General features: G+C 49.6%; 1 protein-coding gene across 2 annotated transcripts; it reads left to right on the forward strand.

Annotated features, from left to right (window-relative positions):
* The first annotated feature begins 3779 nt into the window (after positions 1–3779).
* On the forward strand, positions 3780–21645 carry ARF1 (ARF GTPase 1). Of its 2 annotated transcripts, none has more exons than XM_090290374.1 (5): positions 3780–3888; positions 19690–19874; positions 19958–20068; positions 20144–20268; positions 20399–21645. In XM_090290374.1, exons 2-5 carry the CDS (start codon positions 19727–19729, stop codon positions 20558–20560), a joined length of 546 nt encoding a protein of 181 aa, XP_090146500.1. In that variant the 5' UTR covers positions 3780–3888; positions 19690–19726; the 3' UTR covers positions 20561–21645. The 2 variants fall into 2 exon arrangements, with proteins under 2 accessions (XP_090146500.1, XP_090146501.1); XM_090290375.1 differs by lacking the exon at positions 3780–3888 and adding an exon at positions 4071–4132.
* The last annotated feature ends 1153 nt before the right edge of the window (positions 21646–22798 follow it).

Below are 22798 nucleotides of genomic sequence, written 5' to 3' on the forward strand. Positions count from 1 at the left end.
TCAGGCCTCCATCTCCTTTTCTGTGGGAGGTGGAGGGGGTGGGTCCTAAGACTCTAGGTCAGGCCTTCTGTCCCTAGTAGGACAGGATCAAAGACTGGTTTCTCCTGGGATCTGGGCTTGCAGGGAAAGCAGGGTTGGGGGTCTAGGCCCCAAGCAAGAGGTGCCCAGAGACCTGAGAAGGAGGGAGGTGACAAGGCTTCAGGATGTGACCTCTCTTGATGGTGCAGTCTGCCCTCCATCTCAGGGTTGGGTGTGACAGAGCCAGGCTTACGTGTGGATGGGCTAGAGGTGCTCAGCGTCTCCTCCCAGGGCACACTTTGTCCTTCCCAGGTGCAGGCTCCTCAAATATGCCAGTGCCTGTACCCCAACCCACAAAGACACCATATGCATGGGCAGACACTCGCCAGCAGAGCCCCCCAGTCCTAGGGCATCAGGGTCAGAAGAGGTTAGCTGTCCATCCACCCCCACCCCCAGGTCACCAAGGGCTCCCTGGGCCAGCAGCATCTGAAACAAGGGAACCTGTTATAAATGCAGATTCACAGGCTCCACCCAGCACTGCTGACATGGTTAGTTTATGTGTCATCTTGGCTGGGCTGAGGAGGGGGCAGGTGGGTAAAGCATCAATTCTGGATGTCTGTGAGGGTACCCCAGATGAGATTAACACTTGACTAGGTTGCCTGAGGGAAGAAGACAGCCTTCACCAAAGCAGGTGGGCCTCATCCCACCAGTGGGGGGTCTGCAAAAAAATGGTGGAGGACAGGCGAATTTGCTGTCGGGACATTTGTCTCAAAGACATCTCTCTTGCCTGCCCTCGGACTTCAGAGCTCCTGGTTCTCCCATCTTCAGGTTGGGACTACCTCACCCATCCCCTCTCCTCTGTCTCCAGCCTGCAAATGTCTGGTCATGGGACTTCTTGGCCCCATAACCACATGAACCAATCCCCATGTATTCATACACTATCTGTCGGTTTTTCTGGAGAACCCTAATATGAGGGCAGGGAGCAAAAAAACTCCTAATTTATTTATAAAAAATTGTGTATTTATTTTTATATGTTTAAACTTCAGTCACCTTCAAAGTACTCTCCATTTGATGCAATACACCTATTGAGACATTTTTTCCACTGCTCAAAAGTTTTTGAACTGGTCAATTTTTATGCCTTTTAGTGCTTCTGTTTTTTTGTGTGTGTTTTTTTTTCTTCACTTCTTCCACATCAGCAAAACATTTCCCTTTGAGGACTTTTTTCAACGGGGGAAACAAAAAAAGTCATTTGGGGTAAGATCAGGTGAATAGGGAGGGTGGGGCATGGGGTTGTGCCGTCAAAAACTGCTGAACATTGCACAGTATAAGCAGGTGCACTTGTAACTCACCCATCATGAAATGGGCAAACACACTGTCTTATGGAAAAAAAATTTCACTGAAGCCTCTCACAACAACACCGGCTGGTACACTGACACAGATGGGTTCCTAGAACACTCACCTAGTGGGGGAAGCCTGGACTACAAGGGGCCCACCCTCCAGAACATAAATCTGTTTGGGTTTCTTTAAATAAATTTTTTGGGTGTGCCCTCGTAAATCCACTGACTGGGAAACAGGCAAAGGGACCAAAGGCTTAGTGACTCTCCAGGTAGCTGAGATGAGCTGAAGGTTGGGACCCACACAGCCTGAGTGACAAAACCAGTTCCCCCTTCCCCACTGATATTCTTTTCTCCCCAAAGACCCAGCCCTAAGCACAGTGAAGAGTGGGGCCAGCATCAGGGGCTGCACTGGGTGCAGGCAGACTACTCGCCAAGGCCCCAGAGGGGAAAGGAGGCGTCTGGGCTCACAATCCCCTGCCCCTTTGCTCCAGGTGTCCTTCTGAACTTGCAGCTATCTTCCTTGGGGGCCTACTATTCAGCATCCCTATGTATGCCTTGTCCTTGGCCTAGGGACCCCCAGATGGGAGGAGCTCAAACCCAGCCTCATTTCCCCCACATGGCCAGGCTGGAGTGAGGATCTGGGCACTGGGACTTCAGCTTCACTGTGGAGGAACTCATGCTGGTGCCCCTTTAGGCAGCTCACCTTGCACCTTCCTGGCCAAAGCTGGGCAGGCACCCCACTCAGTGAGTCCCCAGGGTGTCATCCCCCGGACCCTCAGGAACAGGGGCTGGGAGGTCCTGGCTCCCAAGGTACCTCAGGAAAGCTCTGGGCTTATTTCCCTAGGTAACTGCTTAGCACTTTTTGGCTGCCTGACAGATCCCCTGCTAGGGTCATGGCTGAGATGCCCATATCTGGCTTGAAGATGCCCCTTTTCACAAAGGGGAACACACTAGGACAGGATCAGGAGGAAGGTAAATCCCTTAACCTGCCAGAAGGTACACAGGGAGCCATCTTGTTCTTTTTTAAACCGTATCTTTCATATGCTCCTCCCTGTCTATATTCTTCACAATTAAAAAAAAATGTATAAGGGACATTCCTAAGGACACATGAGCACTTGCAGACTGGCCATGGGTCAGTTCTCCAGGGCTGGGAGCCAGCACCACCTGACCATCCTGCACCCCTCCCTGGAGGAACAGACCCTCGAGGCACTTGGCGTGAGCAATCTTGGAGTGTTTTACAACGTTGGCACTGGGGGGTCAGAGCTGAGGTCCAGACCACATAGGTGGCTAAATCTGGGGAAGGCTGGGGCCTGCGACCAGGACCAACGGGTCGGGCTCACAGAGCAGAGGGCCCTCAGCCTCTCAGGAAGGGGTCATCAGTTTGCAGCAGGAGGGCTGAGTGGGGGGATAGGCAGCCTCTAGAAGCTGGTGGGGTCCCCGCGCCCCAGCCCAGTGAGGGGGCCCTGCCCAAACGGAGCAAGTGAGGAAGTTGGGCAGAGAGGGGGCAGGAATAACACCTCTACACACACACACACACACCCCATCCCCACCCTGGGCAGGAACACACCTCAGGCCTTCCTCTGCAGCAGGCCCCTGGGCCAGAGCTCAGGTGATGGCTCTTCTTTGCACCTCCACAACATGCAACGTCCGAGGCTGAAAAGCCCCCCCCCAACAATCTCCCTAATGCCTTTTGATTGGGAGACCCTTCGCAGCAGCACGAGGATGGGGGAAAGGAGGATTCCAGGTAGCACAAGGGAGATACTAAGGTCGGCAGGATGTCAGAGTAAAGTCCCAAGTGGGGGCCCAGAGCCAGGCCTCGAGCCTGGAGAACGCGGAGAGGGCCGCGACGGTCCTCGCCTTCCTTCAGATCATCCCAGTGGCTTCCCGGAGGAGGGGGCTCCCTCTTCTTGTCACCTGGACTGCCTCCCTGAGGGCAGTGCTGTCCCCCGCTAGGCTCCTACTACTGACAGCTCCTTATTTGATCTGCTGCCAGCTCTCCCGAAGCAGCTCCGCCAGCACATACGGGTCTGCGTGGGTCGCAGCGGGTGTCTCCAGGGAGCAAGCGCCCCAGGAACTCCCTTCCCTCAGTGGCCGCTTGCTAGTGGCAATGGTTTCCAATCAGGAGATCCAGCCGGTCCTCAAGGAGCCCCTGGCCGGGGAGTGGGTCTGGCACCGTGGCGCTGCCGCTCCGGAAGCCAGGACATGCTTGAGCCTTAGTCCCTGTATCCTCGAAATATTAGTATGTTCGTAGGTTCCACAAGCCACTTTCTTACGAAACTCGCAGCGCAGGCGCAGCTGGACGTCAACCCAGGAGAGTACGCATGCGCAACGGTGGGCGGGGCATTGCCCTCACACCGTGCTCCCGCTCTCCGATTCTGCGCGTGCGTGCCGCGACGGGGCCAGGGTGACCCGCCCCATTACCCAGTGTTCCCCGCGGTAGTAGACACTGACGTGGCTGCCATCAGAGCCGCCATCTTGTGGGAGCGAAACCAACGCCTGGCTCTGAGCAACAGCAGCGTCGCGGACGCCGAGGGTGAGGCGGAGGCGGAGGCCGGGGCGGTGGGACTGGGGCCGGGGTCAGGTCTGGGCCTCGTGAGACCCTGCTACCGCGTCTGGAGCGGCGGGGCGGGCGGGGAGGATCGGCGCAGGGCTTTAGGGCCACGGTGAGGTCCGGGGCGAGGCAAGGCGAAGCCGAGCCGGGAGCCGTGGTTAGGGCCGAGGCTGACGCGAGGCGAGGCCTGGCCCGGGGCCGAGGTGAAGCCTGAGTCTAAAGCGAGGTGAGGCCAGGGTGGAGACCGAGATGAAGTCAGGCCGGTGAAGGTTAAGGCCAGGTTTGGGACCGAGGCACGGCGGGGCGGGAGCGTAGGGCTGGACTGCCGGTCTAGTCGAGGCTGAGCCGGGGTTGGGGTCGGGATCACTCGCCCGCCGGGGATAAAGTTGAGGTCAAGGTTGGGCCTGAGTTGAAATCGGTCTGGGATGGGGGTTAGTCTTCCACTTAGTCCCCTGTCACGGCCCCGAGCTTCCCACAGCCGCCGAGGCGGGCGCCCGGAAGTCTGGCCAGACCGCGGGCTCCCCAAGAAGTCCCGCTTCCTTCTTAGTCTCCCGCCTCGGGGTTTCAAGGACTAAGAAACTGCGGCCCCTGGCCCGGGACGTGGCCAAGGTCACGCGATGACCAGGGTTTGAGTTCAGTTCCTGTCTCCGGGGATGGGCGGGGCGGGGCGCCTGTTCCTGGGCAGTGCTTTGGGGTGAGGTTCTAGGGTATGAATGGGAACGCCTGGTCAGGGTCCTTCTATCCAAGATTGCTGCAGCGCCAGGGTTGCTTCACGGGCCCCGTTGTCAGAGATGAGAACCCTCTTCTGAGCTAGCGAATCTTTTACCTATAGAACGACTGGTCCGGGGGTCAAGGCGGCCTCCCTAGCAGAGCACCCTAGCGCTTCTGTTACAGGATCCAGGTAGTTATGGCGTGTAAACAACACTTGCTAATTAATTACAGAATACTTAAAATATTCGCTAGTGAGACTCAGACGGCACCTCTGAGCTAGGTGGCACTCCTATTTCCTGAAAACATGAAGTTTATGCTTTAAATGAATTGAGCGGAATTGCACAAGAAGTTATTGGCTTGGTTTGAGAAGTAACTGTTGAGAGCTCTGTAGTTGGTGCTCAGTAATCAGCTGTATTTCTCATTTCAGGACTAGTGGTCAGCACTTTCCTCTGCCAGCTGTTTGCACGATGGGTCTTGCGTTTGAGGCTGTGTGTGTCTGAAGGAGTGTTGAGATGCTGGAGTGCATGGTAGCCCTCTGCTGGGGCAATTCTTAGTACCTGACATGGGGCTGTGAGTGTGGTGTTCTCTTAAGTTTTGAGCAACCTCCGTGAGGAGCCAAAACTAAGCACTTGAATGCCTGGTGTTACTGGCTAGCTGGGTCCAAAGTGAAGAGCAGTTGAGTGTGTACACGCTGATCAGAAATGTGGCCACTGTGAGAGTGTACTGTTTTCTCTGCAATGGGCAGAACGAAGCTGTGCCTCCTTACGTGTCGCTGCCTTCAGAAACATCCTGTTGAAAGTAAACCTGTAACATTAGAAACATGCTTTTTCCTGGGAGGGCTATCTTCCGATACAGGTATGCAGAATGGCTACTTCAAAAAGACTGAAAGTATTTGGTTTGGTTAATAGCTGACTCACATGCTGTCCACTGTTAAGATAAAGTTAGTAGAAGGCAGAAACTGGTTCTGTGCTTCTCACAGTTACTTGGTTTTTCAATCGCGTGGTCTAGCTGTTTGCTTTGCCTCTTGCACAATATGAAGAGGACATTCAGACCTGTTAAGCTGACTCTTACCACAGACCAGATGGACTGGAAAGTACGGGAAGGCACATTGTGACTTATCTGTGGATAGCAGTAGGATTTGGTGTGGACCATCGGCCACAAGGGTGATAAGCAGAGTTGGATAGGCACTGGAATAAACCTCATCAAGGGAAAAATCCAGTGTAGGTTCATCAATAGTATGGTAGCTTGGTTTGAGAGCTGAATCCATTTTCTTCAGCGTTTCCAAATTGAATGTTGCCTTGATCATAAGGGTGGTAATCATTGACTGAGCAGGTGTTTAGACTTCAGCCATCCTGGGCTTGCCGTTCCATCATGGCCATCTCTGGGTGCCTTGTCCCATTGAAATTCTTCCCATCAACCTTCCAACCTTTGTGGAATTAGGAGAATGAAAGGAACCAAAATGCACAGCTCTCAGAGGTGGGTAAGAGAGAAACATGAATGAAAACTTCATTTGGGATCTTAAAATTAGAACTGATCTCTTGCGCTCTGTCTACACCTCAACGGGGTGGATGCTGTTAGAGATGTCCTTTCAGCACCACCATCCGAAGTGGTCTTCGGGGTGTAACTCTTCCTACTGGAAAGTGAAGGACAACTTGGGGATATGTGAGTGTGTTGGGGGGCGGGTGAAGGTTTGATTTCAGGTCACATAGCTCCGCTCCTTTCCTTCATCCTTAGGTTTGTTAGAAACCATTTAAAATGTAGTTGCACTGCATCTGTTACAACTACAGCTGTATCGCTGTTCTGGAAGGTGGTTCAGAATTCTCACATGGATTCAATGACCTGATTAGCTGGGGAAAATGTGGCAAAATTTAACGCAAGAACATCAAAGCCTCTTTATTCCTAGGCAAGTCTTCTAGGTGCTCACCCCGAGGACTGTCACCCCAGCTTCTTTATAAGAGTTGGAGGGAGTGGTCAGTCTGACTCAGGAACCTAACCTTGTCCATAACCCTTGTTTCCTGTTTTTTTGCACACAGTGGCAGCAAGAGCTTAGCAACCTGTCATCAGCCAATAGAAAAGGAAGAGACTGGGAAAAAACAGATTTTATACACATAGCAGTTGGGAGTGATCCTGTTTAGGAGGCTAGTGTTTTTGCCACTCTGGTGCCATAGGGGAGACTTAGTATAGGGCATAAAGTAATGGGAAGCCAGGTATGATCCATGCACATTATCAGAAGTTAAGCTGTGTTGTGCATTTTGGAAACATTAATTAATGTGTAATCAGAGTTTAATAGGTAATGCTACTCAAAGGGATGCTAGCAAGTCATAGTGTAAAATAGCATCTTCCCATTTGTATTTTACGTCAGACTGTTTGCAGGGTTCTGTCAGATTGACTTAGGTACAGATGGCCAAGAACAGTTTTAAGACTCTTTCTAGACCTGTTCACAAAGAGTAGGAATGACAGCCAAGTTACATGTGCCAGTTTTTGATGACAGGTTTCAGAACAAAGGATGTCTCTTAAGAATTGTTAACAGTGTATTTTTCCTGTGAGGATTTCTCTCTGTAGATGAGTGTGCAGTTCCTAATTAACTGCAGATCCATTAATTTGTGTTTAAAATACTACATTTTTTTGCCCATTTGGGTGGTGAAATGTGCTTAAAATAGTTATAGCTTTTAGCATTTCTTTTCTGTCAGAGTAATAAGGATTTTGCCAATTCCTGGGGAGCCCACAGGAAGTGAATTCTGGGTCACCAGCTGCAGGGAGCAGGTGTAGGAAGCAGGTTGCGCACACACCCCTCCTGAGCACTGGCCATGGCTGTGGTGCTTGCCTTTGCCCTGCGTGTTCACAGTGTCTCCCCAGCCCCAGGCTCCTCACTGGAACATCCAAGACTGTTCAGACTGCACCGCTCAGGTATAATTGTAAACCAGCATGAGATTCATTGTTGACTTGGTAGGTTTTTCCTGACACACTCATTTTTAGGGAAAGCATATTTATGGGCATGCATGATTGCTATTTTTGTTTGCTAATCTCTAAGGGCCCTGGTAAGTGCTTTTTACAGTTATTTTTTCCTGTTCTGCTGGTGAATCCTTGGGGTGCCCAGTGAGGTACCTGGTGGAGGTGGGGGAGGACGGTGAGTTCTGGGCAGAGGAGGCCCCGCTGGCAGAGTGGGGTCCGGTGGAGCTGCATGGTCCTGTAGTGAGCAGAAAGGTAAGCAGCCAAGGCAGCACAGAAAAGGGGTGGGCACTGAGTTTGGCCTCTCAGGAGGACAGGGAATAAGCTTGAGGGTCGACCGGAGGTGTGAGTGAGCAGGGTCCTGTGGGTCTGAGGGAGAAACAGGAGGCTGCTCCTGGGCAGGAGACAGGGAGTGCGAAGGCCCAGGGTGCCTGGCGGGTGAACAGCAGCAGGGAGTCGGCTGGAGTGTGCCAGTGGGCCTGGGAGGGCTTACTTCCCAGAAGGGGTGTTGGGGAGTTTGTGAAAGCAGCAAGAATGTGTTCTCTGTCACTTCCCTATCTGAGGCCTAATTCTGTTTTATGTACGGAGACAGCACCTTGGTTTTTGTTCTTTTGGTTTTATTGCATGGATTTTTAATAGATGTTCTGAATTTTCCAGGAAAGCAACTACTCTGTAAATCGGGGACCAGGGGCTGTACTTTGTTCCTTGCAGAACCTTACCAAGAATTGCTCTCTTACTGCTTCCTGGACACAGCAGTCCCCCAAGGCCTGAACTGCTGGTGCAGGCTTCAGGGGGCTCTTGGACACCTCCCAGAGTTGAAGGTGTGGTCGTGCCCAGAACTGAAGTGTGTATTTTATTCTGAGTCACCATCCTTCGTTTCCTTGTAACTTTACAGTTGGGCAAAATAGTGGGTGTTTTACAGTCAGTGCAGGTGTTTGTTGTATTATCTGCTGGCATTCCTTCAGGGTGGTAGAGGGGGCGCTGTGAAGTGCCTGTTGTGACCTGTGTGAGGCCCCTGAATTAGCATGTGGTTCTCAGTCATCTGACATCCTACAGGCCCCTCTCGCAGGCACTGAGAACACCTTGTGGAGTGGAAGCTACAGGCTGTTGTGATGTAGGGGAAATGAGGCAGTTGCACCAGGACACATGCAAGTGGTGGTGGGGTGCACCTTGCAAGGGAGAGACAGGACTTGCTGGTAAAGCAGACAGATCTGGGAATTGAAAGAATAGAGAAAGGGATTGTGGGTGTACCTGGGTTTGGGTCTGAGGAACTGGGAGAAAGTTGCTCGGTGTTCAAGTGGGGAAGGACTGGCCCTTTCTGTTGGAGAGAGATTTCACTGGGAGATCTGTGTGTTGAGGGGTTGTTAGAAATGGGGGCTGGAGGTGAGGAAAAGGTCTAACTGGGAACAGAAATAGAGGGGCATGTTCAGGGATCACACTGCCCTGGGAGTCTGGCTGAGGGGCAGTGCTGAGGTGTGATCCTGCCAGACAACGCAGTGTGGTGGGCAGGGCAGGGATCTTGGAAGTGGTAAGGAGAAGGTGGCATGAGCAGGTATGAGAATGAGGTTTCCCTGACACCAGGGCTCCTGTCTGAAATGTGACCAGAGGTTGAAAGAGGTCTGTTGAGAGGCTGCTGTGGCCCCTTGGGCAAGAGCATCTTGTTGGAGAGTGGGGCAAAGGGTGTACTGAGCCCCTGTGTCTCCGAGTACTCTGAGTCACTGCCGGCTGTCACCAGACAAGGGTCACAGAGGGAGGGGCAGGTCTGGTGGGGGGCTTGTCCCAAAGGTGGAGGGTATCCAGCAGACGCTCTCAACCCTTGCTACACTTTCGTTTTCTGTATGTTCCAGAAGCCCTTGCCTCGGAAAAAGAGGTGTGACTGTAATATTTTTAGTTCTTTTTTCAAAATGAAAGTTCTCTGAAGACAAATACTAAGTTTTGGAGATTGGCTTATCCCCTGACCAAAGCCCCTGTGCCAAGAAAGCCTCAGGGACCACTGTGGGTTCTGAGGGCTCCTGGTTGCAGTTCACTTTTTCTTCATGGGCATGGGGAGGGGTCTCAGCCCTGCTGTAGTGCAGATAGAGAGCCTGTGCCCGCAAGATAGGCCTGGGTATCTGCTTTGAAAAGGTACCAGAACAGAGACAGCAAAGGCTTCTCCACGTCTGTGGTAACCACATGATTAAAGGAGTGGCGTGATAAAAACAAGAATATGTTGTACTTCACAGTAGCAATCAGAATCCTGAGCTGTTTTCTCATATTCTCACTACTAGAACTGAAACCCAGGACTGTGTGGTGTGCCCAGTGTACCCACCGTTCCCTCCTCTCGGGGGTGTGGGGTTGTACGTCTCTGGGGCTGAAGCTGCCAGCTGCATGGAGAGGGCCCCAGTGTCACTAACAAGCAGCTTTTGACATTGCTTGACATAGGCCTCTTAAGAACTAGCCTACCTGTCATTACTGCACTCTCCTTTGCCACCTGTCAGTTGGATTCACTGAGGATTGCTGGCCTCTGTGTGCCCAGCACTGTTCTTGCGCAGCTTCTCCTTTGAGTGTGGTGGCTGTTAGCCCAGCAGTGTGTCAGGGGTGCACTGAGAATAGAGGGGAAGGACCTTCCTGTGGAAAGGGGTGACATCTGAACTTGGCTTCAGAGGCTGAGCAAAGGGCTTGGTGGGTACAGCATGGAGAAACGGGTATGACGAGGCTGGGGTCAGAACATGCCCAAACAATTTGTTGAGGTGCTTCAACACAATCCCAAACTGCTGGTCCTCTGGTTCCCACTGGGTTGGATTGAAAGAATCTAATGGACTTCCTAAAGAACTCTAATAACCGGCAAAATTAGTAAGGGGTGATGGTTGGACACTCTGCATGGTGTCTAGGTGCTTTAAAGTTGCTCATGGTTTCTTAAATCCTCCTTTGCATTTTTAAATTCATTCAGTCATCATTTTTCATTGATCAGAGAGACATGCATTGATTGGTTGCCTTCTCATATGTGCCCTGAACAGGGATTGTACCCGTAACCTGACCGGAATTCAAACCCATGACCTTTTGGTTTATGGAATGATGCTCCAACCAACTGAGACACCCAGCCAGGGTCCTGCTTTGCAATTTAGTCATAATTTACTTTGGTTTCCTCCATTTTCAGTTTAATTTGTGTGGGTTAACACAAAATTGTATTTTTGGTCTTTGATTTTTTTTCTAGTAACAGGTCCTTCAGACTTAACTGCAATTGGGGTCAGACAGAAGGTATCTGCACCCTTACTGCCAGAGTAGAAGTGCCCATTAGGGTCCAGAGTGCTGGTGGCTCCTCAGTAGGGGGCCATGTGCCCACCATCAGGCCTGTAGGACCTGGGAGCTGCTCCATTCCACAGGCCAGAATACTCAGGCCTGCATGGCTGCAGGGGGCCAGGAATGTAGGTTTATTCTCAAAGTCCTCCCGCCCAGGGACAAATCAGGGGGAGGCAACACAGAGAAGCAGGTGTCTGCCACAAGGACAGGTGCACAGAGCCATTTCCAGTGTATCTTTCAGCAGGGCCTCAGATGTGTGTTTCCTCCATCCAGGTTTTGCTCCAGTGGAGGCCCTGCGGCACTTGGGGTCAGTGTTCCATGTGGGTGTTGTTTTCATTTGGGACAGCCCATCTGGTTATTTGCCCCCCATCTGTAGATTTCAGAAGGACTTTAAGTGTGTTTTGTAAATTGCTTTGAGTTAAGGTTATGTTAAAGAATTAGTAAAACTTTTGAAGACTGAATAAAAGGGAAGAACAAAAGATAAATATGTTCATCGATTAAATAGTTTGGTTTTTGTACTTAGTGGTGAGTAGAATTGATTGCAGTTAAGTGGTTCCTACACGTGCCTTGTGGTTGCTGCGTGCCTGTTCAATTAGTGAGAGTGGCTCTTGGGTGTTCATGTTACTGTAGACCCAAGAGTCACATCCATGAATGAAATTCATTTCTGGCTTTCATTTTAAGAATTCCACTTTGAATCCTAAGCTGGCAAAGAGTGATCTAAATTGAATTTCACTTGTTGCGCCTCCTAAGAATTGGACCTGACAGGTAATGCCCTCTTTCAGGTGTGGGAGACTCTGAAGGGATGTGCTGCCCTCCAGTGTCCCCCAGTGTAAGGATGCTGGCCTTCTTCAAGTGGGTGTGGGGGTATGGAATCTTACATAAAGGCCAACCCTTGTTCGTGATTGGTTCCTGCAAAACATCCTGAAGAGCTTGTTTTGAAAAACAGTGTCTCATTGAAACCATGCAGGCCAGAATGATACAGTTCTAAAATGTTGTTGGGTGCACTTTTGTTTATTGCAAGTTTGAGGTGGGGGGAAATGGGTGGGGGAGGGGGTCAAAAGGTACAAACTTAAGTAAAGTGGGGGTTTGTATAGCCTACATATGAAAGTAGTTCAGAGAGTAGATCGTAAAAGTTCTCATTGCAAGAAAAAAATTGTAACTATGTGAAGTGCTGGATGTTAACTAGACTTGTGGTGATCATTTTACAGTAATGCACATATCAAATCATTATGTTGTACCCCGAAACCAACACTGTATAATATCAATTACATCTGAAGGGGAAGAAAAGAAAGTTCTGTCAACTTAATTAGAGCCATTGAGTGTCTTTGGCTGACTGTTCTGAGCCTGTTGTTGATACATGTCTTTGTCACAGTTGTGTTAGGCCTATGAGGGATACCTGCTTTTCCACCTACACTAATTTTTATAAAACCAGGGACAAAATGTAATACGCTACTCAATGTCAGGAAAATGTCCAAGCTCCAGAAAGTGAGTGTTGTGCTGACAGACAGGGTTTAATGGTTTGAGGCTTCATTTCGCTTGTGTGTTAGAGTCCCAAGGTGATGCACAAAAAACAGTTTGCAGCAATAACAACATGTGACCATACTGCCTGTGAATGTAGAGGATCCACCTTCAAATTTCAGTCCTGTCTGCCAGGGAGGAATTGGGCTTTCAGATGATGGATCATCTAAACACATACGTGACTGCCAGAGGTAGATGCTCGTTCATGAACCTCTTAGAGAAAATAAAGTTTTTGACTTTTAAAAGGGCAAAAAGGAAAAAAAGCTGTCACCCAGCTTTTCATTTGAGTAGGGGATTTGTCTGAGCCCCCATTTACAGAAGGGAGACCAGTACAGTCCACCACATCTGCAGCACAGAGGGGAGTCCAGTCCTCACGTTCTGCCTCCCAGGGTCACACTTATTTCCCATGCCATGCTCCATGTTGGTGGTGTGTTCTTCCCAGTGATCCCAACTGTTGAGGTAATCTCTGTGTTCACTGTCACAGATTCTGTCCCTTACACCAGCTGTAATGGTTTCAGAACACCTGACAGACTTTCCTTCTGCAGAGACATATTACTCAACTCTCATTGCAAATGAGGGCTGTCCCTGCTTCTCCTGAAACCATGGAGGCTTGTTGGGGATGCAGAGGGCACAGGTAGAGGTCACGGGTACACTTACTTCTCTTTTGCAGGGAAAGCAGTCATTTATTGGCGCAGGATGGATGTTTTTCTCAGGGACGCCCGCCCCATTGTTGGTTGGCCTGTAGCTCTTTGCATGTGGAAGTTGTGTTCTGTTCTTGGCTTCAATGCCAGTAGACCATCCTAGAGGCTGTGTCTAGTCTCAGAAGCACCCTTGTTACTTGCATCTTCTAAATTGGTTAGGTGCAGACTCACAGGTAGGGAGGAAGGGGTTCTGCTGAAAAAGTCAGTGTCTCCTCTGCTCACTAATACCATAAACTTGAAAAACAGGTTTTGACTTGAGTGTGCAAAATTCTGGTGCTGGGAAAGGTGAAATAGCACCTGGGCTGGGCGTCCTACAAGTTGGAACCTGGGCTAGAGGCCATGGCTCAACTCTAGTGACCAATGTTGAACTTTTCTGTTATGATGGATACTGTGTTAGTTTTGGGCCTCTGACAAAGCAGTAAATGGTGCTGAGGGGACAGGCTAGGAAGTCACCAGGGTCTCTGGACCAAGTACAGGCTGGGTACAGATGCTTGTAGTAGGGAGACACCAAATGCTACATATATCATAATTTCTTCAGTCCAAGCCTTGGTTCTGATCTCCATCCTGGTTCTGCCACCAAGTGTGACACCTTCCCCCTATGGAACTACATGACTTTGATCTGTCTAAAAACCAAGTGCAGAGGCCACTATGAGGCATGGGGCAGGCCCTTGGTACTGATAACTTTTTTTTTTTTTTGAGAGGGAAAGAGAGAGGGAGAGAAACATGGATGTGAGAGAGAAACATTGATGGGTTTCCTCTTGCACATGCCCCCTCCAGAAACGCAGCCTAGGCATATGCTCTGATAGGGAATCAACCAACTGATCAGGGCAGTACAGATAACCTTTAATCCCTAGGTGCCTAGGTTTTTGTGAAGAGAATACTTGAACAATAAAACAAGCATAAATAGCAGTCCTCTGTCCTGCTTCCCAGGGACAGTCCCTGTCATCATTTGGCTGTGCCTCTGTATTTCTGAGTAAATCCACCTGCTTTGGACAGTAACGGTATTATTGCTGAGTAAACATTGTTCACTGTTGACCTGAGCAGAGACTTAGGTTTTCCCACAGGAAATCCTAAAATGACCTTCTTTTATCCTTGGATTTTTCCCCTATTTACCTGTCAGCTTTTCCCAGTTACCCTGGAATTGCCGAGCCACATGTTTAAACCACATAGGTAGTGATGTGTGGGCTGGCTGCTGCTCAGGCCTACCTTTGTATATCCCCAGTACCCTGAGGGCTCCCCCTTGCCTGGTGCTGCCTGGCATTTCTCACCTGATTCGTACTCTGCTGGTACACCTGATCCATACTTTGGCTGGTGTAGGGTTTACTGGTTGACAGTAGTTCTGCTTCTGTTTGATCACTTTGAACACCTAAGTATATATAAAGTTCTTTTGACCCTTGGTGTTCTGGAGTTTAGCCTACCTTGAGTGCATCTGTTTCAGTCTTAGATGTTAATTGTTTTTTAGATAATATTTTTGAAAAGTTTTTGAGGGAGCAGTTTGAAGTTCACAGCAAAACTGAGGGGAAGGTACAGAGATTTCCCATACATATATCGTAATGGGGAATTCCCACTATCAGCACCCCCACCAGAGACTGTGCAGCTGATGAACCTACATGGACACATTATCACCCAGAGTCCATAGTCTACACCGGGTTCACCGTTGGTGTTGTGGATTCTGTGGGTTTGCACAAATGGATAACGACGTGGCGTCCACCATTGCAGGATCATACAGAGTGCCTTCACTGCCCAGGAAATGGTCTGTGTTCCACCAGTTCATCTCTCCCCTCCCCCCAACCCCTGGCAACCACTGATCTTTTTACTGCTTCTGTAGAGTTTGCCTTTTCCAGAATGTACAGTAGGTGGTCACATCCAGTTGGTTCCTTTAACTTAGCGATACACATTTCAGTTCCTCCATGTCTTTTCATGGCTTGATAGCTGACTTCTTTTCAGTGCTGAATAATATTCCATCATGTAGGTGTACCAGTTTATCCATTCACCTACTAAAGTTTTGGCAATTAGGAATAAAGCTGCTGTAAACATGCATGTGCAGGTTTTTGTATGGACGTAAGTTTTCAACTCCTTTTGAGTTTAACTCAACTCCTTTGAGTTAATACCAAAGAGCGCAACTGCTTGGAAGAGTATGTTTGGTGTAATAAACCGCCAAACTGTCTAACAAAGTGGCTGAACCATTTTGCATTCCCACCAGCTCCTGTTGCATTCCTGATGTTGACTGTCCTTGGAGGTGTTACTTTGATTTTTTTTTTTTTTTTTTTTTTTTTTTTTTTTTACCCCGCCTTGTGTTACTTTGATTTGCATTTCCCTGAGGAGCTGTGATGTGGAGCATCTTTTCATGGCTAGTTTGCCCTCTGTGTGCATCTTTGCTAAAGTCTCTGTTAAGGTCTTTGGCACTTTTTTTTTTTTTCTTTTGACTATGTTTTATTGATTATGCTGTTATAGTAGTCGCAATTTTTTTTCCCTTTGCTCCCCTCCCCAGTACCCCCTTTCCCTCCAGCAATCCCACCCCCCTTAGTTCATGTCCATGGGTCATGCATATATAGATTCTTTGGCTTCACCCTTTCCTATATTATTCTTAACACCCCCCTGTCTATTTTGTACCAACCAGTTATGCTTCTTAGTCCCTGCACCATCTCCCCATTCCCCCCCTTCCCCCTCCCAGCTGATAACCCTCCAAATGATCACCGTACCTATGATTCTGTTCCTATTCTGGTTTGCTTAGTTGGATTTTGTTTTTATTTTTTAGATTCAGTTGATAGTTGTGAGTTTGTTGTCATTTTATTGTTCATAGTTTTGATCTTTTTCTTAAGTCCCTTTGACATTTCATATAATAATGGCTTGGTGATGATGAGCTCCTTTAGCTTTATTTTGTCTGGGAAGCACTTCATCTGCCCTTCCATTCCAAATGATAGCTTTGCTGGATAGAGTAATTTTGGTTGTAGGTTGCCTTTCATCACATTGAATACTGCTTGCCAGTCCCTTCCTGCCTGCAGAGTGTCCTCTGAGAAATCAGCTGAGAGTCCTATAGGCACCCCCCTGTAGGCAACTCTCTGCCTCTCTCTTGCTGCCCCCAGGACTCTCTTTATCTTTCACCTTTGGCAGCTCAATCACGATGTGTTCTGGTGTGGTCCTCTCTGGGTCCAGCTTGCCCAGTACCCTCCGTGCTTCCCGGACCTGTATGTCTTATCACCTTCGCAAAATTTGGGAAGTTTTCCTCATTCTTTTAAATTCTTGCTGCCTCATTCTGCACTTGTTGACTGTTTTTTCTTCCTTATGTTCCATATCATTGATTTGAACCCTGGTTTCCTTCCCTTCACCATTGGTTTTGTGTGGATTTTCCTCCGTTTCACTTAGCATAGCCTTCACTTCTTTTATGCATTTGCCATTGTCAAGCATATCTGTCAAGCTTGTCAGCATCTTAATCACCAGTGTTTTGAATTCTACATCTGTTAGGTTGTCTATCTCCTCATCTGTTAGGCTGGCTATCTCCTTGTCGCTTAGTTCTCCCATTGGAACCTTGATCCGTTTCCTCCTTTGGGCCACACTTCTCTGTTTCCTCATTCTGACAGGCTCCTGTGTTTGCCTCCACGTCCCAGGTAGAGCTGTCACTCCTGTTACGTCATAAGGAGCGGAGCCTTAGGGATTCGTCAGTACAGGGCGACCTGTTTCACCACATCGTGGTGCTGCATGTGGGGGAGGGGATCCGAGGGGGAACGATGCCTCCAGCCCAGCACTTGCCCCCTTTCCAGGCACCTCTCTCACCTCTGCACCGGACTGGCGCCCCTCTAACTTCTGCCCTGGTGTCATTCAGAGAGTGGGTGGTCTGCGGATGTTCCACGACGTTGGGGGCCCTTCAAACAAGCGGACTCTGCTGAGACCGGCAGTTACTGCCTCCACCCCAACCCCCACTGGTCTGCACAGTCAGAAGCAATGAGTCTTGATCTCCCCCAGTGCTGGGACCACGAGCCTCGAGGTCCGGTGAGCTGGGAACGCTCCCCAGGTGTCCTTCCTGACTTTTTAAAACATGTGAAAGCATTTTCTGCCAGCCCGCCACTGCTGCCACCGCTGCCGCCACCACACTACGTCCTTTCTGCCCCGGTTCCTCCCTTCCTACCCGTGTGGATGAGTTATTTCTTCTTTATATCTTTGTTTGCTGGACTTCCATGTAGTTTGATTTTCTGGAACTTCTGGTTGTTTCTAGTTTTAAGGTAGTTATATTCCTTCTTAGTTGTGGAGGGAGACTCAGCGTGTCTGTCTATGCCTCCATCTTGGCCGGAAGTCTGGCCTGTTTTTTAATTGGGTTTTTGTTATTGTTGGGTTTTAACTGATCTTTGTGTGTTTTGGATGAAAGTCCTTTAGTAGATGTGTCTTTTGCAAATATTTTCTCCTTCTCTTGACAGTGTCTTTTCCCACAGTAGAATTTTGCAATTTGAACAAAGCAGCTTATCACTTATTTCTTTCCTGGTTGTGTCTTTGCTTTTGTATCAAAAAAATCATCACTATGCCCAAGGTATATGTTGATTTTTTCAAATTTTCCTAATTTTCCCTTTATTTTCCATCTGTTGTGTGTGTGTATGTGTGTGGATTTTTCACTGCCAGCTCTGTGCTGTTGCTCTCTTTGTCCTAATACCCTGTTACTGCTTTTCAGGTCCCACATCCCCACCTGTTGACACTGGGCTGTGTGTGGATGAAGGGTTTTGTTTGTTTTCTTTTTAAATAGTCTTGGTCTTGGTCTCCTATCTTGCCTCCTCAAAAATTCCTTGTTTGTTTTGTTCTTCCATGGGAGCTTCTTAAAGGAATATAGGGCCTGGCTGTGTTGGGCGCCTCCATAGGTTGTTGCTTTGAGGCCTCTGGGTCTCCCATACCTCGCCACAGAGGGCATCACGTCCCTCTTTCCAGTAGTGCGAAAGCACTCGCTGTCCTCTGCCTGGAGAGCGGAGTCAGAGCCTTTCACTCTGCTGCAGGGCTGAGGACAAGGATGAGTATGCAGTCAGACCCACTACACTGCACTGTCTCCCTTTTCTCTTTGTCCATGTGGGTCAGGCATCAGTTTGTTCATCGGTAGTGATTTCAGGAGTGAAATGAGATGTGTATTTAGTCTGTGGTCCATAGCTTTTCACCCTCTGTATTTAGGAAAGCTTGCTGTTTGTAGGGAAGGAAATGTTACAGTAAAGACCTTATTAAATTTTAAAATTTACTTTTTTGAATATGTAATATTGTTCAAAACAAAAAATAATTTAAAATGTAAAAAATGCATTGAAGCTAGTTTGGAAGGGGTTCGAGTGGGCATGTCTGGTACTGTCGGAGCATCATTTCCACAACAGGGCAGCTGATTCTGACCCCTTGAGTGAAACACAAATGTTTGGGTTCATGCCCATGTTGATACCTGGAGCAGGAAAGGTGGTTTCTTACAGCAGAGTGCCAGCAACAGAAAAGAATAGCAGATAGAAAAGCACCGTTTGACAGGAAATGTCAGGGTGCTGAAGCCAGAGAGGGTGGATGTTTCAGGAGCAGCTGGATGTGCACATTGTTGTTCAGGGCTCAGGTGGGGAGAGCCCCAGTGGAGAGCCTGGGGACTCCAGCTGAGCCTTTCATCAGGGTGCCCAGGCGGTGGGTTCTGATTACACCCCCTGGGCGGGTACAGTAGGCGTGCCTGCACTAGGCCCATATGATGTCCTTCACTGGCCTCTGACTCAGCAGTATTTCTTCAAAGTCCAAAGACTGGAAGCAGTTAGTTACTTCTGGGACAGGTCATTTGAGAAAATGACCATTTTTCCTTGTTTGTAATAAAAGGTGAAGAGTAAAAGTGCTGCAGCTTGGAGAGGCCAGACCTGGGCAGCTCTCGAGAGCCTGATTGTCCCAGCCAGTGGCCTCCTATGGCTTCCTGCCCCTTCCTGCCTGCTCGCTGACCTTGGGATAGTATCACAGTGATTTTGCTCTGCTGAGTGAGGGGAACTTGGGGTGAGACTGTGGTCTGGACATGGCATGCATATTCTCACATGAGTGTGTTGACACACCACATGGGTCCTCTCCTTTCTGGGACCAGAGTGGCCTCCACTGTGGGAAGGAGCCCCTGAGAGTGCTGCCATGGGGCCCTCGCTGTGCTTGGACTCAATGCCCAGGAGTTGTTGGTTCTAATGTCCTCCCTGTGAGGTTTGTTGAGAAAGGTTGTCTTCTGGTTTGTTGAGGGTGGAGGGCTAGCTCCCTGGGCATTTGTCTTTTTGAGCTTGGACCGTGTTTCACTGGGGTTTGGTGGGGCCGTTGAGAGATACTGTGGGTCCTTGGTTCTGTTGTTTCTGGGCCCCTGAAAAGTTCTGTGTTAGATTGGAGTGGAGCTGGCATTTCTTTGAAAGCCATGGATGTCGGGCGGTAAATGTCAGCCCTGTTCCTAATATTCCCAGCTGCTCCCTCCTATGGGGGGTTGGGAGAGCGGGGATTGAGAGACCCAGCAGGCAGGACTTATTCTGTAGCTTCTGACCTGTGAGTTTTCAGGAGAAAGCAGGGTGTTTGTCCCTCCATCCATGGTAGGAGAGTGAGTGGTCTCTGAGCTGCTCCTGTGCTAGCCCTGGTTAGAACAGAAAGAGACCTGGGGACCCCTTCCTTGTCTCTGCAGGTTTCCCTGGCCAGTGTTTCTCTCTCCAGCCGAAAGCATGGGAAATATCTTTGCAAACCTCTTTAAGGGCCTTTTTGGCAAAAAAGAAATGCGCATTCTCATGGTGGGCCTGGACGCTGCAGGGAAGACCACCATCCTGTACAAATTGAAGTTGGGTGAGATTGTGACCACCATCCCCACCATAGGTGAGGAGGTCAGGCCGTGGGGGGCCGTGGGGGCTGGGGGGGCTGCTGGGGGGCTTGGCTCACACAGGGCCACGTTCCTTCAGGTTTCAATGTGGAAACTGTGGAGTACAAGAACATTAGCTTCACCGTGTGGGACGTGGGTGGTCAGGACAAGATCCGGCCTCTGTGGCGCCACTACTTCCAGAACACACAAGGTGAGGGCTGGGTGCCATGGCCTTGGGAGAGGGTGGGCATCCTGGGCACGTCCACTGATGCCTGTTCCTCGGCAGGTCTCATCTTTGTGGTTGACAGCAATGACCGAGAGCGCGTGAATGAGGCCCGAGAGGAGCTCATGCGGATGCTGGCGGAGGACGAGCTCAGGGATGCTGTCCTGCTCGTGTTCGCAAACAAGCAGGTATGCACTTGTGTGTGACTGAGCCACCCCAAAGGACTGGAAATCTGAAGGGATCACAGGTCAGGTTTGGGGGGTTCCCCAGTCTTCCTGATGACTCATGGCTGCCATGCCACCCTGCCCCTCCCACCAGGACCTCCCCAATGCCATGAATGCGGCCGAGATCACGGACAAGCTGGGCCTTCACTCTCTGCGCCATAGGAACTGGTACATTCAGGCCACCTGTGCCACCAGCGGGGACGGGCTCTATGAAGGACTGGACTGGCTGTCCAATCAGCTCCGGAACCAGAAGTGAGCCGCACTTCTCTCCCCCTTCCCCCCACTCCCTCCTTCACCCTTGCTTTCCTCTCATGTGGCAGCCATGCCCCTGTGGTGTGAGTGCCAGAAGCTGTCTCCATGATCGGTCCCAGTGTGCTTCACCATGCTGTACATGTGCAGATGCAGCCTGCAACCGGGTTTTTATTTAATGTAAATAGTTCTCGTTTCCAATGAGGCAGTTTCTGGTACTCCTATGCAATATTACTCAGCTTTTTTTATTGTAAAATGAGAATCAACCCACTGTTTAGTACTGAGGAGGGATTTTTAGGCACCCGGGGTCTCTAGGAGTCGCTGTCAGATCAGCCCAATGCTGCTCCTCTGGGCTTTAGATCTGTGTTGAGATCCATTTTGATGGTTGGTTTTTAACCCAAACTCAGTGCATTTTTTAAAACCGATACAAATACTAGACACTTGAACACAGAAGGGAGAAATGTGCCTAGTGTAGGTTCTGCAGTAACGGCTTGAGTCCAGTCTGCCTGTGGTCTCTCTCCCGTCTGGAGCATGCGGTAGGCAGAACCAGCCACAAAACATTCTGCATGGTCACTTACGGTTCCTGAATGGCTGTCTTGCTGGGTCTTCCGCATCCCATAGCATTTGCTTGTACCTGTGCTTACACCAGTGCCCTGGGGATGAGCTGGAGGCTGCGACCACCATTCACAGACCCCTTGGAGGAACCCCAGCCTTCCCTTGGGTTGGCATAGGTGCTTTGGTGGGATCAGTCTGGCCAGAGCGGGAGCCGTCCCCCACTTCCTCCCCCCATGGTCCCCATGCACGCTCACTTGCTCCAGGTTGTCTGGGTCTTACCAGTAGGAACGCAGACAGGTGACCGGTCATCTTAGAGCCTAGCTCCTCAGAGCCCCCGTCCACATGTGCTTTCACTCCCTCAGCCTGCAAAGGTCAGATTTGACATCAAAATGTACAACCTCTACTTTTTTCTTTTGTATTTTGATAAACACTGAAGAAGCTGGAGCTGTTAAACTTTATCTTGGGGGAAAACCTCAAAACTGGTTTATCTGGTGTCGTGGAACCTCTTACTGCTTTCAATACACAATTAGTAATCAACTGTTTTTGTATACTTGTTTTCAGTTTTCATTTCGACAAACAAGCACTGTAATTATAGCTATTAGAATAAAATCTCTTAACTATTTCATGGCTTTCCAGTGCATGGGTGCTGCTAACCAAGGCTGCCTCCTGGGACATGGGTAGGAATGACTTAGGGTGGTGTCCAAACACCCTCGGGGAACTTCCTCATTGGTGTCTCTACACTGGCAGTCCAGTCCTCAGTCCTGGTCCAGTCTTGGTGGTACCAGGCCAAGAGAAGACCAGCAAGGTCCCTGTGTGGGGGCACCCCTAGGAGAGACAGGAACCCTTGGCCTAGTTCTGTATCATTACCTCAGGAGCCTTTGCCATGGTGCACACCTATGCCCATTTGAGTGCCCTGGGTTCCCTACCAGTTCCCTAGGGGCTGTCCCCCTGACCTGGAGCCCTTCTGGGCACCCCTGCTACCTGACCAAGCCAAGATCCAGGTATCCTTCCCCCAGAGACATCAAACCCTTTTGTGGCCAACCCTCTGCCCTGACTAGCCAGAGATAATAGTCGAAACAGGGCTCTGAAGACAGAATAATCTCTACTTTTTATTTATTTAAAAATTAGAAGCAAATTGAATATATTTCATATTAATAATGAATCCAGCCGGGGTTTTGTCTTTACTCCAACGTGATTTTAAGTTTTCATTTCTTCTCGGGACAAGGTGCGGAATGGCTGCAGGCACACTTCCCAGCAAAGGAGCTGGAATGGGGAGGGGAGGTGTGCCTGGAGCTCTGCCTTGCCTTGAAGAAGCAGAGCAGACTTGGCAGGCAAATAAAAAGGGAGGCATGGGATGGGGCAGGAGGTGCCTGGGTGGCTGAGGAATAAGGGTGTCTCCAGGTACAAGGCCACCTCCACCCCCTGCCCACCAATTAGAAGCACCCAGCCTGGCCACCATCTCCCCTTGCATTGTGCAATTTGTGGTTCCTTCACCCTCTGCTGGAACCCAAGGTACTCACATTTTTTTAAACATTGCTTTGTATTGGAATATGTGACCTTCAAGCCAAATTAAGATTTAAGTACAAAGGATGAGTGAACACAAAGAAAAACAGAAATAGTATTAGGAGCCTAAGGCAGGTGGAACTCCTGGTCACATGGATTCTCCCCTGGTGGGCCTGGGGCCAGCTGG

This window comes from Furipterus horrens, unplaced genomic scaffold (assembly GCF_987537825.1).
Source record: "Furipterus horrens unplaced genomic scaffold, mFurHor1.1.pri manual_scaffold_10, whole genome shotgun sequence".
Lineage (NCBI taxonomy): Eukaryota > Metazoa > Chordata > Mammalia > Chiroptera > Furipteridae > Furipterus > Furipterus horrens.

Bases quoted from the DNA above. Each gene is read 5' to 3' on its own strand.
- ARF1 (XM_090290374.1), top strand. From the start codon at position 19,727: ATGGGAAATATCTTTGCAAACCTCTTTAAGGGCCTTTTTGGCAAAAAA. The intron at 19,875-19,957 runs GTGAGGAGGTCA...ACGTTCCTTCAG, and splicing joins GACCACCATCCCCACCATAG to GTTTCAATGTGGAAACTGTG. The intron at 20,069-20,143 runs GTGAGGGCTGGG...GTTCCTCGGCAG, and splicing joins CTACTTCCAGAACACACAAG to GTCTCATCTTTGTGGTTGAC.